We start from the raw sequence: 12,996 nt of genomic DNA on the forward strand, positions 1-12,996 counted from the left end.
TCACAACCTTTTAATTGCCTTTCAATAGACAAAGCCTCCCCAATGATCAAATAAAAAATGTTCCATTAACAACCTTTGGTGTTAAATCTTGTTTAGGATAGAAGTAACCAAATAAAAATTTTCACTTAAAGTGGATCAAAGGGTGAACCAAATCTTCCTAACAAGACTCAATAATTAAAGACCCTATGCTGAAAGCAACATTATTAGCTTCCAAAGTCCATTGTAAACATAAAGATTTGACTCTGAAATCCCTTCTTGGAGTCGATTCTGTCCTCAAAACTGATATTAAAAGTGCACAAGATCTTCCAAATGCACAAGCTCCCTTTGAAATCAACAACACCTTCAATGTAGATTCCAAACCCACACACAACCCCATCAATAAACCAATAAACCATGAATGATAAAAGAGCAAAACTAATAAACCAATATTACCCTTTGTATTGATGTATATTTCTTTTCTGGTTCATTATACATTGATGTATATTACACAACAAAATTAATAAACCTTGAATTGAAGAGAGAGCAAAATTATTGTTGCTAAAATTTTATTTTTTGAAAATTTTAATTTTAATATTTTTCACGATCTAAAAATTAGGTTCATGATCGACGTTGATCCCGATGCCAAGGCAACCCTACCCATTGGTTGTGCAAAATTTACATTAAATTATCAAATACAATTGGTCTCATTTACATTTAGTATCTCATAACAGAATTATAATGAATCCAAAGCTTCTATATGGAACATAAATTCATATAAGGATATAACAAAAATATATAACTCAAGATTTGGCCTGAGTGTCTATGTTCACACAAAGTGCGTCTAGAAAGATAATATATCCAAAACTAATAATGCTGAATGACAAAACTAGAAACATGATATCTTTGAGTCAAAACTTAAAAAATGTTAATACTAACGGTAAACTCACAAGGGACTTACAAGCAACAAATGCATGCCATGACCACTAAAAAATAATACAAATACGATAAATCATGGTTAATATACATACATGGATTAGGGGGTTAATTACATCAATAATTACTCAATTTTGCATTCTGTTACTGTTTGGTCACTGAAATTTAAAATGTTACTTCTTAGTCACTAATATTTTAAAACTGTTACTATTTAGTTACTGAACTTTAAAATGTTACATTTTAATCACTAAAATGGTGTTCTCTTTGTGTTTCAATTTTGAGTTTTGAGTTTTAAATTCATTTTGAGTTTTGTGTTTTGAGTGTTTGTTTTGAGATTTTTAAAAACACGTTTTTTTTGTTATTCTGAAAAATTGTTTCTCAAAACAGAAAATTGGAAAACGCGTTTATTTTGAAATTTTGTAAAATGTTATTTTATGATAATTTATTTAAGAAATTTGATTCAAAATAAATTATAAATATTTATTAATAAATTATAAATTTAATTTAAAGAATTTCAAATATATACAAGTTAAATAATTTAATCATATATAATATATTAAAATTACAAAGTACATTCTAAGTCATTCTTGATTTCACTCAACTATTAATTTCATAATAATTTTTTTTTACCTATAAATTAAAATATGATATTAATTTTGAGATTTAAATTATGCACAACATAAATATTTAAAAAAATTATAAAATAACAAAAACTAATTACATTGGGCGTGGAGGCGCGGAAGGAAGAAATGGTAGAGAAGAAATGGAAGAGGGCGGTGGCAAGCGGCTGGATTTGGGCGTGGCAGGTGGTGGTAATGGCTCGGGCGTGGAGGGTGTTGTTTTATTTTTGTACACTTAGTTTTGATGATGAAAAATAATATTTTATTTAATCCCTAAGTCATGAATTAAGGTTGTGGTTTTTAACATAAATCAATTTCAATATCAAGTATTACTTTGTGAGAATGAAAACCAAATGAATTTCAAGTATCGAGATTTCAAAATCATATTTTTCTAAGTCTGGAAGGTTAGCACCTTATAAGGAGACATATATGAAAATGTTTTCTTTTTAGAAAACTAACTCCCGGTAATTCAATAGCTAACATTCATTAGTGATAAAATGATTTTTAACGAATTTTTCAAGAAATAGAAAGTATATATCTTGAAGTGGTAAAATTACAAAATCCTAAGTATGTACTAAAACTCAAATTCTACTTTCTTATTCTTATGGATTTTGATTTTTTAGATATTTTTATTGAATCCAAATGGGGGGTACTTTCTTATTTATCTTTATGTATTAAAGTAAATGGAAGGTAAAATATAAATTAAATAAAATGAGGACATTTATTTAAATTAAAGAAATGTAAATATGTGGTGATGTTTTGTATCAATCAAGTGTGCTTCTACATGTTATCTGTTAAGTTTCCAGATTTTCTAAGTAGATAGTCGACTATGTTGTTTAATGCTGTCGACTATGCCTAAAAATTAGGGGTGTGTAAAAAAATCGTCAAACCGCTGAAATCGCCCGCACCAAACCGTGCGATTTTTTGGGGGTGAGGTTCGGCACGGTTTGAGAAATTCTCAAATCGTGCGGTTTACGGTTTGTGATTTTTTTGGTTCGGTTAAAACCAAACCGGCCAAGTAGTATATTAATAAAAAAATTAAAAATATCTAATAATTTAAAAATTAAGAAAATAAATTAAAAATATATACTTTCTTAACCATGAATTATATTGTGGATTTTTGTGTTATTTTTATATTATGAGCATGTGGTTATGTTGTAGATTTAAAACTTTTAAATTTGCATTTTTTATTAGATAGTAACTTATTTTAGTTTTAAACTCCAAGATACTATAAAAATTTAAAATTTATGATTTTATGCATTGATTTTTATGTTTAGTTACTGAACTTTAAAATGTTACCTTCTAATCACTAAGATGGTGTTCTCTTTGTGTTTCTGTTTTGAGTTTTGAATTCATTTTGTGTTTTGTGTTTTGAGTGTTTATTTTGAGATTTTTAAAAACACGTTTTTTTTTGTTATTCTGAAAAATTATTTCTCAAAACAGAAAACTGGAAAACGCGTTTACTTTGAAATTTTGTAAAATGTTATTTTATGATAATTTATTTAAGAAATTTGATTCAAAATAAATTATAAATATTTATTAATAAATTATAAATTTAATTTAAAAAATTTCAAATATATACAAGTTAAATAATTTAATCATATATAATATATTAAAATTACAAAGTACATTCTAAGTCATTCTTAATTTCACTCAACTATTAATTTCATAATAAATTTCTTTTTACCTATAAATATTTAAAAAAATTATAAATCATAAAATAACAAAAACTAATTACATTGGGCATGGAGGCGCGGAAGGAAGAAATGGCAGAGAAGAAATGGAAGAGGGCGGTGGCAGGCGGCTGGATTTGGGCGTGGCAGGCGGTGGCAATGGCTCGGGCGTGGAGGGTGTTTACTTTTGTACACTTAGTTTTAATGATAAAAAATAATATTTTATTTAATCCTTAAGTCATGAATCAAGGTTGTGGTTTTTAACATAAATCAATTTCAATATCAAGTATTACTTTGTGAGAATGAAAACCAAATGAATTTCAAGTATTGAGATTTCAAAGTCATATTTTTCTAAGTCTGGAAGGTTAGCACCTTATAAGGAGACATATATGAAAATGTTTTCTTTTTAGAAAACTAACTCCCGGTAATTCAATAGCTAATATTTATTAGTGATAAAATGATTTTTAACGAATTTTTTAAGAAATAGAAAATGTATATCTTGGAATGGTAAAATTGCAAAATCCTAACTTTGTATTAAAACTCAAATTCTACTTTCTTATTCTTATGGATTTTGATTTTTTAGATATTCTTATTGAATCCAAATGGGGGGTTACTTTCATATTTACATTTATGTATTAAAGTAAATGGAAGATAAAATATAAATTAAATAAAATGAGGACATTTACTTAAACTAAAGAAATGTAAATATGTGGTGATGTTTTGTATCAATCAAGTGTGCTTCTACATGTTATCTGTTAAGTTTTCAAATTTTTCAAGTAGATAGTCGACTATGTTGTTTAATGCTATCGACTATGCCTAAAAATAGTCGATTATGCATAAGGATAGTTGACTATGCTGGTTTAATCTGTCAACTATATAAGGCTTCTGTTGACTATTTTTCATTCTGTCGACTATCATGTAAGGATAGTTGACTATGGTTTTTCTTCTGTCTACTATGTTTGTTCATGATATTCAAAATTTTCTTTGTATTTTTGATCTGTCGACTATGAGAAGTTTTGGTTAAGCAATAGTCGACTATGCTTTCTTGTTTGTTGACTATGCCTAGTTTTATTTGAAGAAATAATCGACTAACCCATTTTATTTGTCGACTATTTGTTTCTCAGAAATCAATAACGGCTAGTTTTTCAATCTCCAACGGCTAGTTTCTCATTCTCCAATGGTTCAATAAAGGCTAGTTTTGGGAAAAACTCTTGGGATGCTTATATGTACATATCAAGGAAATCAAGAGAATGCCAATGGATGGAAATGAAATGATTTGAGCCTACTGTTATTCTCATTTGTATTTAAAATCGTCTGTGCTTTATTTTTCTCTTTTCAAGCCTGTGATCTTAATCTGTATACATTCATTTAAGTCTTGTATCATTTTTGAGAGACATTGTAACTAAGAGATTCATCTCTTAGATTCTCTCCAATTGTATATTTCTTTTATTTCCTATCTTGTGTAGTTAGAGGGCCCATTTGATTGAGAGGTTTGTAAATTTCCTAGTCGAGGACTAGAGGATCTACTCGGGTTGAGTAGGGGGTTGATAGTGGATTGTTTTAAAAATCCTTAGTGAGGAGCTAAGGTAGTGGATTAGGTTTGGGTTAAGCAGAACCACTATAAATTCTTGTGTTCATCTCTTGCTTGTGCTTTTATTTCATTTATTATTTCAAACATTTCAATAATCCTTACTTGCATCAAATTTTCATCAAAAGGATTTCAAGTTTCTATCAAGTTTTTAAAATATCCAATTCACCCCCCCTCTTGGTGTGTGCCATAACACCTCTCAGTCTAATAGATGGCAGTGGCGGGTGAGAGTAATGGCAGTGGTGGTGGCGGATCTTGGCGTGGAAGGCAATGGCCGGCGGTGGCTGTGGCGGATCTGGGCTTGGAGGGTAGTGGCAGGCGATGGCGATGGCGGATCTTGGCATGGAAGACAGTGGCGATGGCGGATTTGGGCTTGGAGGGTAATGGCGGGCGAGGGAGATGGCAGTGGGGGGCGGATTTGGGCGTGGTGGTGATGGTCGTGGTGGGCGGTTGTAGTAATGGCAGTGGTGAGTGTGGATGGCAGTGATGGCGGTGGCGACCGAGCTTGAAGAGAAAATAAGAAAAAGATAAGAGAGAAGAGAGGTGGAAGAAAAGAGGTGAAAACGGTGGCTGTTTTCCGTGTTTTGGATGAAGGGCTGGTTTTGGCTGAAAATAGCCAAAACGTGTTTTTGGCATTTTGAGTTTTCTGTGTAAATTTTTTGTGTGTTTTGCAAAATGCGTTTTTGAAAATGAGTAAGTAAACGTGTTATGAGTGTTTTGAAAAACTAAAAATGGAAAACGGGCTGAAAACAGCAAAGAGAACAGGCTCTAATATTTCAAAACTGTTTTTCATTCGTCACTCGTGAACTTAAAGTTCAGTGACTAACGAGTGACAAGTAAGAAATGATTTTAAAATATTAATGACTTGCATATAATATTTTAAAGTTCAGTGATTAAACAGTAACAGTTTTGAAATATTAGTGACTAATAGATAATATTTCAAAATTTAGTGATCAAACAATAACATAATGCAAAGTTGAGTAATTATTGGTGTAATTAACCCTGGATATAGGTTGTGTTGATTAATTTTGTAATAATAAACAATATGCTAATCAAACATTATAACAAAAATGCAATATCAAAAAATAGTTGTGTAAAAAAAAAAAGGGATATAATTAAGAGAACGTGAGATTAGAAATGATGTAGATTCCAATATTAGCGTTCCTAAACCAATAAAACTCATTATTAGGTAATTGAAGTCTCTTGAGTAAACTAAACAAACACATATACATGAGCAACAAAACTCATAGATTCTTCTTGTGAGCATTTAAAGTCCTTACAAACTAATCTCTCACGCAAATGACATAATATGATATCTCAATACACTGGCTTGCTATGTTGCCCACTGCACATGGCCCCATGTGCATGGGGCCCGCGCCCTCCTCACTGGTGGGCATCTGTTATGTTGCCCGCCAATAGACAATATAGCAGGCCTCTCTCAATACATATAACATATAGAACAAGTATAAATTAAAAAATAAGAGAAACCTAAAGGGTTATATCCTAGCTTAATCCAATTAGGTTAGGGATTTCTCAACCTTAGCTAGGGATTTCAATTACATATATACTTACACCCCTTAGCTAAATTTATTTATTATATTTAAATTTCAAAATTATTATTTCCATAATTTGTAGAAATCAGAAGCCTTGCAGCCTTGCCACATCAAGTCTTCTCCTACCCAGAGTGTCAGGGATCAACAAAGACAAGCTTTCCCCTTTCAGCAACAATTGTAATGAAGAAGTTACAATTCCATGCAGCCAACAGAGTTACTTCACACCTCAACCATGTAAACTGACATCCTCAGCAACCTATTCCCTCACCAATTCAAGCCATTGAGACAACCGAATTAATCTACTTTCCTCAACGGATGTACAGAAGAGCTTATCGAAGAGTGTTAAAAAGATCAAAATGCCCTCGCCCAAGTTGCAAATTTACAAAATTTGTCACTGCCCGTTGCTCTCTTGTCTCTCCCTTTCCATGGCTGCCGATGCAACCGCTGCTGCTTTCACCTTGTCGCGTCACTGCCATCGTTTTGCCGACTGCCGCTACATCCTCCTTCCATCAAAGATGCAGCGGTTGTCAGCGAGGCGATGACGGTGAGGCAGCAAGGCGGAGCAGTAGCAGTTGGTGGTTGTATTAGTGGCCATGAGAAGGGAGAGAGGAGAGAGAAGCGGGTAATAACAAATTTTACAAATTTGTAACTTGGGTGAGGGTATTTTGGTCTTTTTAACACTTTTCGGTAAGCCCATCGCTGCATTTATCGGGTAAAGTAGCACTGCTCGAGACAACCATAGGGCTGTCTCCTCCAGCAATCGAAGCATACCACTTCTAACATTTTCATCATCAAAAGTAAAAACATCTTCACACCTCCCATATGTGGACTGGACTGGACCCAAATAGACACCTCCTTGTGTAAGGATGTCCCATAATCTTAGATATAATTGACAACTCCTTCACATACTCGTTTGCACAGCAATTCATCCAGTCCCAAAAACCTGAGATTTAACAACACCTTCCACAAAGGATTTGTAACAACCAAGCTACCAACATGCCTTTTGTCATTTGCAGGCCTCTCTTCCACCCATAAAAGACGCTGCCATTAGGCCCGTTAATGGCCTCCCCGGCCTCGTCCATTGATCTAAAATGAACAACTACAAGCTTAAACTTATTTCCTTTTGATCTAACCCTTCGTGGTATGCCAACATCCACTATTCTTCTACATTTTGCAAAGGGGTTGTATAATGCTAGTCGACTAACCACAGGATGAAGGAAGTTAACAAAGACGAAAACCGAGACAGCTGAGGCCCGTCACTGAACTCCCAACTCCTATAATTCGAAGCTTTTGATATGCAGGCGCGCGCGTGTATATATATATGCAGCTTAGTTCCTCGTTCACGGGCCTGAGAACTCCTCCTCAGCTTCTCACAACCCCTTGAAAGATCTTGAAATCTTCCGAGACTCTCCCGATCCTCGTCCACGCCTTCGATTCCACGCTTCTCCTCCCTTCTGTCCCGTCTCATTAATTTTAAAAATTAAACTGTCTTTAATAATGTCTAATCCACCTCGTTCGTGTGCTTGCTTAATGTGCATGATCATGAATTCTCATTGTTAACTGAAATTTTTTCTCACCATTAGTACCCAGATCAATTTGTCAGACGTTGACTACAATTACCCAAATCTCTGAAATTGTTACAGACAATTATGTGTGTGTGTGTGTGTGTATGAGAGAGAGAGAGAGAGAGAGAGAGAGAGGACATGCAAAAACAGTAATGTTTTGTGGATGGTGGGATCGGGCCAAGCTATTCCAACTTCCAAACTCTTTTAACAGATTTGCCAAAAAAAGCATCCGCTCATGATGTCATGTGATGCCAGCCTATTTGTTTCCCGGGAAACTCTCGGAACCAAAAGAAAAGAAAATAGTCGAGGTGCAGTGGGAAGACTCTGTCAACTGGTTTCAAAGGCAATCCTCACCATCAATCCTTGGCCCTTGTCCCCCCAAATCCTACCAGTATCAGTTTTTCCTCCACCTCGCCCCTCTAGAACCATGGATTTTTGTCCTTGACCTCTCATTCTCGGCCCCAAAAAGCCCCCGCCCCATTGTTTTTTCCTTTTATTCCTTTTCTTTTCTCTGGCCTTTCGGGCCACCCCCAACATTTCATAATCCTTCTTCTTCCTGCTTCCATCACTTTCTCTCGCTCGCTCCCTCTCCAATGGGGAACTGTTGCTCTCGTCGCAACCAGAATGATGATCCCCTGAGCGACGACAACAAGAAGGACGGACCTCAATTCGACGAAAGCAATGCCGGCCCCTCCCCCCACAACTCCACTGCCCCGGCCAAGCCCTCCTCCGGTGGCCCTCCCTCGGCCTCTCCCAATCAGTCCACCAAGCCCTCCAAGCCTAGCCCTTTAGGCCACGTTTTAGGCCGGCCAATGGAGGACATTCGATCCACCTACACGATTGGGAAGGAACTTGGCCGAGGCCAATTTGGCGTGACTCATCTGTGCACCCACAAGGCTAGCGGCGAACAGTTTGCTTGCAAGACGATTGCCAAGAGGAAGCTGGTGAACAAGGAGGATATTGAGGATGTGAGGAGAGAAGTCCAGATTATGCACCATTTGACAGGCCAACCAAATATTGTGGAGCTCAAGGGGGCTTATGAGGACAAGCATTCGGTCCATTTGGTGATGGAGCTGTGCGCCGGGGGGGAGCTCTTTGACCGGATCATTGCCAGGGGGCATTATACCGAGAGGGCTGCTGCCTCGCTGCTCAGGACCATCGTTCAGATCGTGCACACATGCCACTCTATGGGGGTCATCCATCGCGATCTCAAGCCCGAAAACTTCCTTCTCTTGAACAAGGAGGAGAATTCGCCTCTCAAGGCTACGGACTTTGGCCTGTCTGTGTTCTACAAGCAAGGTTACAATTTCATTTCCCCTGTTTTAATCTTCTTCTTCCTTTCGTTTTTTCAATTTCCCAAATGTACAGATAAATGGTTTTAACTAAGATTCCAGCAAAAAGTCTGGTTTGATGGATCCCCTGCATCACATTTGATATTTGGATGTATCTAGCTAGCGCTTGTTGAGTAGGAGGAAACAGGAAATGGGAATTGCAAACAACATGCTTAATTTACATAGAGAATCAATGATGAGCCATCTGCTTTTCTTCTTGGCCTTTATTGATTATTGATAATTAATGGGACATATGTAGTTTCTGATTTGATTTTCAATTATTTTGTTGATTTCTTTTTTTTTTTTTTTGGTAACAAAGATGAAATGATGAGTAAATTTCATAATTAGGAAACACTGTAAACTCAGCCAATTGCTTCTTCGTCCTTTTTTTCTTTTTTGAACTTAAGGATATAAAGTTGGCAAAAATGGTTTCCTTTGCTCTGGCAGGAGAGCAATCCAAAGATATCAATGATGAGCCATCTTCTTTTCTTCTTGGACTGGATTGATTATTGATAATTAATGGGACATATGTAGTTTCTGATGTGATTTTCAATTATTTTGTTGATTTTTTTTTTGGTAACAAAGATGAAATGATGAGTAAATTTCATAATTAAGAATCACTGTAAACTCGGCCAATTACTTCTTCGTCCTTTTTTTCTTTTTTGAACTTAAGGATCTAAAGTTGGCAAAAATGGTTTCCTTTGCTCTGGCAGGAGAGCAATTCAAAGATATCGTCGGTAGTGCATATTATATTGCACCCGAAGTGTTGAAGAGAAAATATGGACCGGAAGTAGATATATGGAGTGTTGGGGTTATGTTATATATTCTTCTGTGTGGAGTTCCTCCTTTTTGGGCAGGTAATCAATATAAATCTCTCTTTATTTACTCTTAATGTTAATGTTTATGTATCTATCTGTCTAGTCTTTATATAATAATATGTTGTTGTTGTTGTTAATAGACTAACTGATTGATTGATAAAAACAAAATCGACAGAATCGGAGCATGGAATTTTCAATGCAATCTTGCGTGGTCACGTTGATTTCACGAGCGATCCATGGCCTTCAATTTCACCCGGAGCAAAAGATCTTGTCAGGAAGATGCTGAACTCGGATCCCAAGCAGAGGCTGACAGCATTCCAAGTTCTAAGTAAGTAGCATCTTATCATCTTTGCAATCATTCTATGTACTCTCAAGTACATCAATGGATCGATCTAGGACTATTTCATTTCATATGATATATATATATGTATATATGATCATCGATTGCTTTTCAGATCATCCTTGGATTAAGGAGGATGGGGAAGCTCCTGATACACCGCTTGACAATGCTGTTTTGGGCAGACTCAAACAGTTCAGAGCAATGAATAAATTCAAGAAAGTTGCTCTTCGGGTATTCACAATTAATAATCTCTTTGTTTACCTGTTAGTTAGTTAGTTAGTCATAATAGATAGGAGTATATCCTATCATCATACATATCACCTTAATGTATAATCTCCTGTTTATCCATCATCACACACCTTCCCAATTCAATAGAATCAAATCGATATATATGATAGTTGATGAGGGAATTATGTATCAATGGTTATCTGGGTTGGGTTGTTTTTGTTATTAGGTTATTGCTGGCTGCCTATCAGAGGAAGAAATCATGGGACTGAAGCAGATGTTCAAAGGGATTGATACGGACAACAGCGGAACAATAACACTAGAGGAGCTTAAACACGGGCTCGCGCAGCAAGGGACCAAGTTATCTGAGTATGAAGTCAAACAGTTGATGGAAGCCGTGAGTACTGCTGCTACTACTACTACTACTACTACTAATACTACTTGTAACATATCAAGTTTAGATTAATTTGATCATCATTTTGTCATAAATTCTATTTATGACACCTTGCTTAATTATGTCATTGTGTTACCAAAATATATAGGCTGATGCCGATGGCAATGGGACCATAGACTACGATGAATTCATTACAGCGACAATGCACTTGAACAGAATGGACCGAGAAGAACATCTCTACACGGCGTTCCAATACTTCGATAAGGATAACAGCGGGTAGCTATAACATATATATATATATATATACATACACATACCACATACAGATATATTTTGATAACACCATTGCTCGTGCTCGCTCTGCTTACTATTTGTATCAATCAAACTGCAGGTACATTACCATAGAAGAACTAGAGCAAGCTCTACGTGAATTTGGAATGAACGATGGGCGGGACATTAAGGATATCATTTCTGAAGTTGATTCAGACAATGTAAGATCAAAATGACAAAACCATATGCATTTTCAGTTAGCAGCAAAAGCAATATGGGACAGTTCTTCTATTGATTTATGGGGGGAAACAACTAACTAACTAATCAAGTGATGAATATAATGTATTTGTAGGATGGTCGGATCAACTATGACGAGTTTGTAGCCATGATGAAGAAAGGAGACCCCGAAGCAGCGCAAAACCCCAAGAAAAGACGCGACATTTCCTTTGATCCTGCAGGGCTTTGAGATATATATATGTATGTATGTATCAAGTAGAGCAAAGAGTACGTAGATATCCTTTCTTATCATACGCACGCACGATAATGATGAACATTGTCTAAAGAAATGCCATGAAGACAGAAAAAAGAGAGACAAATTTGATGTATTTCTTCATGTATATGGATCGACCATTTACAGATTGCATTGTAAAATAGTGGCTAGTGGCTGCTGCTGGGGGATGTAGGAAATGATAGAAGCCCGACGAGGCATTCATCACTGTGAAAAATTATTCTTAATTTAGCTGGGGTCGGCTCGGCTTAATTTCTCGTTGGTTAACATTTTCAACCAGTTGTCTTGTTGTGGCTTGCTAAAACTTAGAAACCAGTGGAGGAGTTCCTTAAAATGTATCTACAATTCTTGTTCATTAATATTGATTAGATACAGATCATATTATAAGGACTAATTAATGTACTGTATATTATTCAAAACAAACAGTTATAGATTAGGGCTTTTGTATCTAATTGCATTTACTCAACTTCTGCAGGTTCAAATAAGCATGCATCTTTTATTAATTACTCAAAGCTAGAGAAAGGGTTATTCTTGGTGCATGAGATTTTTTATTTTAGGAGAATCAATTTTATATCTAACAGAAGGTTATGACATACTGAAAAGCAACATTTAGTTGCTAACAACAATTATTTCATCCATCCTAGCATGAAATTAAGGCATATTAAATATAAGAATGGAAAGGGATGGCTCATACCAAATCTAATGAAGGAATGAAATAGCCATTCTCATTCTCATTCTCTTTCTCTCTCCCTCCATCCGTCTTGTTGTATAGTCTTAGATTCATCATTAGACAATTAATACCCATTATTTAAACTCTTTTGTTATTAGAATTTTATATATTTATAAGTTTTTTAGTATTCAAATTAAATAGTGATGGGATAAAGATAAAAATGCGAAATGATCTAATTAAGTTCGATAAAAAGATATTGCTTGATGTTATAATTACATCATGTTTGATATGTAAAAAATTGAATGCGATATTATCGCATGGTATTAAGTAACGATTAATCGAGCTGCTCATTTATCTTATAACTACATATATATAAAATTATATATTCATTAATTATTTATATAATTATATTTCATAATGTAAATTCATATAGATCCATATAAAATTATATTTTATATATATTAACATTTTTATATATATAATCATATTTTCATATACACAATATTTTTATATGGAATTTTACTGAATT

General features: G+C 34.9%; 1 protein-coding gene across 1 annotated transcript; it reads left to right on the forward strand.

Moving 5' to 3' along the window:
• Positions 1-6,989: 6,989 nt before the first annotated feature.
• LOC127812275 (calcium-dependent protein kinase 34-like) lies at positions 6,990-12,178 on the forward strand. Its single transcript, XM_052352675.1, has 8 exons — positions 6,990-9,210; positions 9,956-10,099; positions 10,236-10,388; positions 10,516-10,631; positions 10,855-11,022; positions 11,168-11,295; positions 11,411-11,510; positions 11,642-12,178. Exons 1-8 carry the CDS (start codon positions 8,160-8,162, stop codon positions 11,753-11,755), a joined length of 1,974 nt encoding a protein of 657 aa, XP_052208635.1. The 5' UTR covers positions 6,990-8,159; the 3' UTR covers positions 11,756-12,178.
• Positions 12,179-12,996: the final 818 nt, after the last annotated feature.

Source organism: Diospyros lotus, chromosome 1 (assembly GCF_014633365.1).
Source record: "Diospyros lotus cultivar Yz01 chromosome 1, ASM1463336v1, whole genome shotgun sequence".
Lineage (NCBI taxonomy): Eukaryota > Viridiplantae > Streptophyta > Magnoliopsida > Ericales > Ebenaceae > Diospyros > Diospyros lotus.

What these genes read in the sequence shown, in the direction of transcription:
- LOC127812275 (XM_052352675.1), top strand. Translation starts at nt 8,160, where the DNA reads ATGCCAGCCTATTTGTTTCCCGGGAAACTCTCGGAACCAAAAGAAAAG. An exon ending in GACAGCATTCCAAGTTCTAA is followed by an intron (nt 10,389 to 10,515) that starts GTAAGTAGCATC and finishes ATTGCTTTTCAG; the next exon opens with ATCATCCTTGGATTAAGGAG. An exon ending in CTGAAGTTGATTCAGACAAT is followed by an intron (nt 11,511 to 11,641) that starts GTAAGATCAAAA and finishes ATGTATTTGTAG; the next exon opens with GATGGTCGGATCAACTATGA.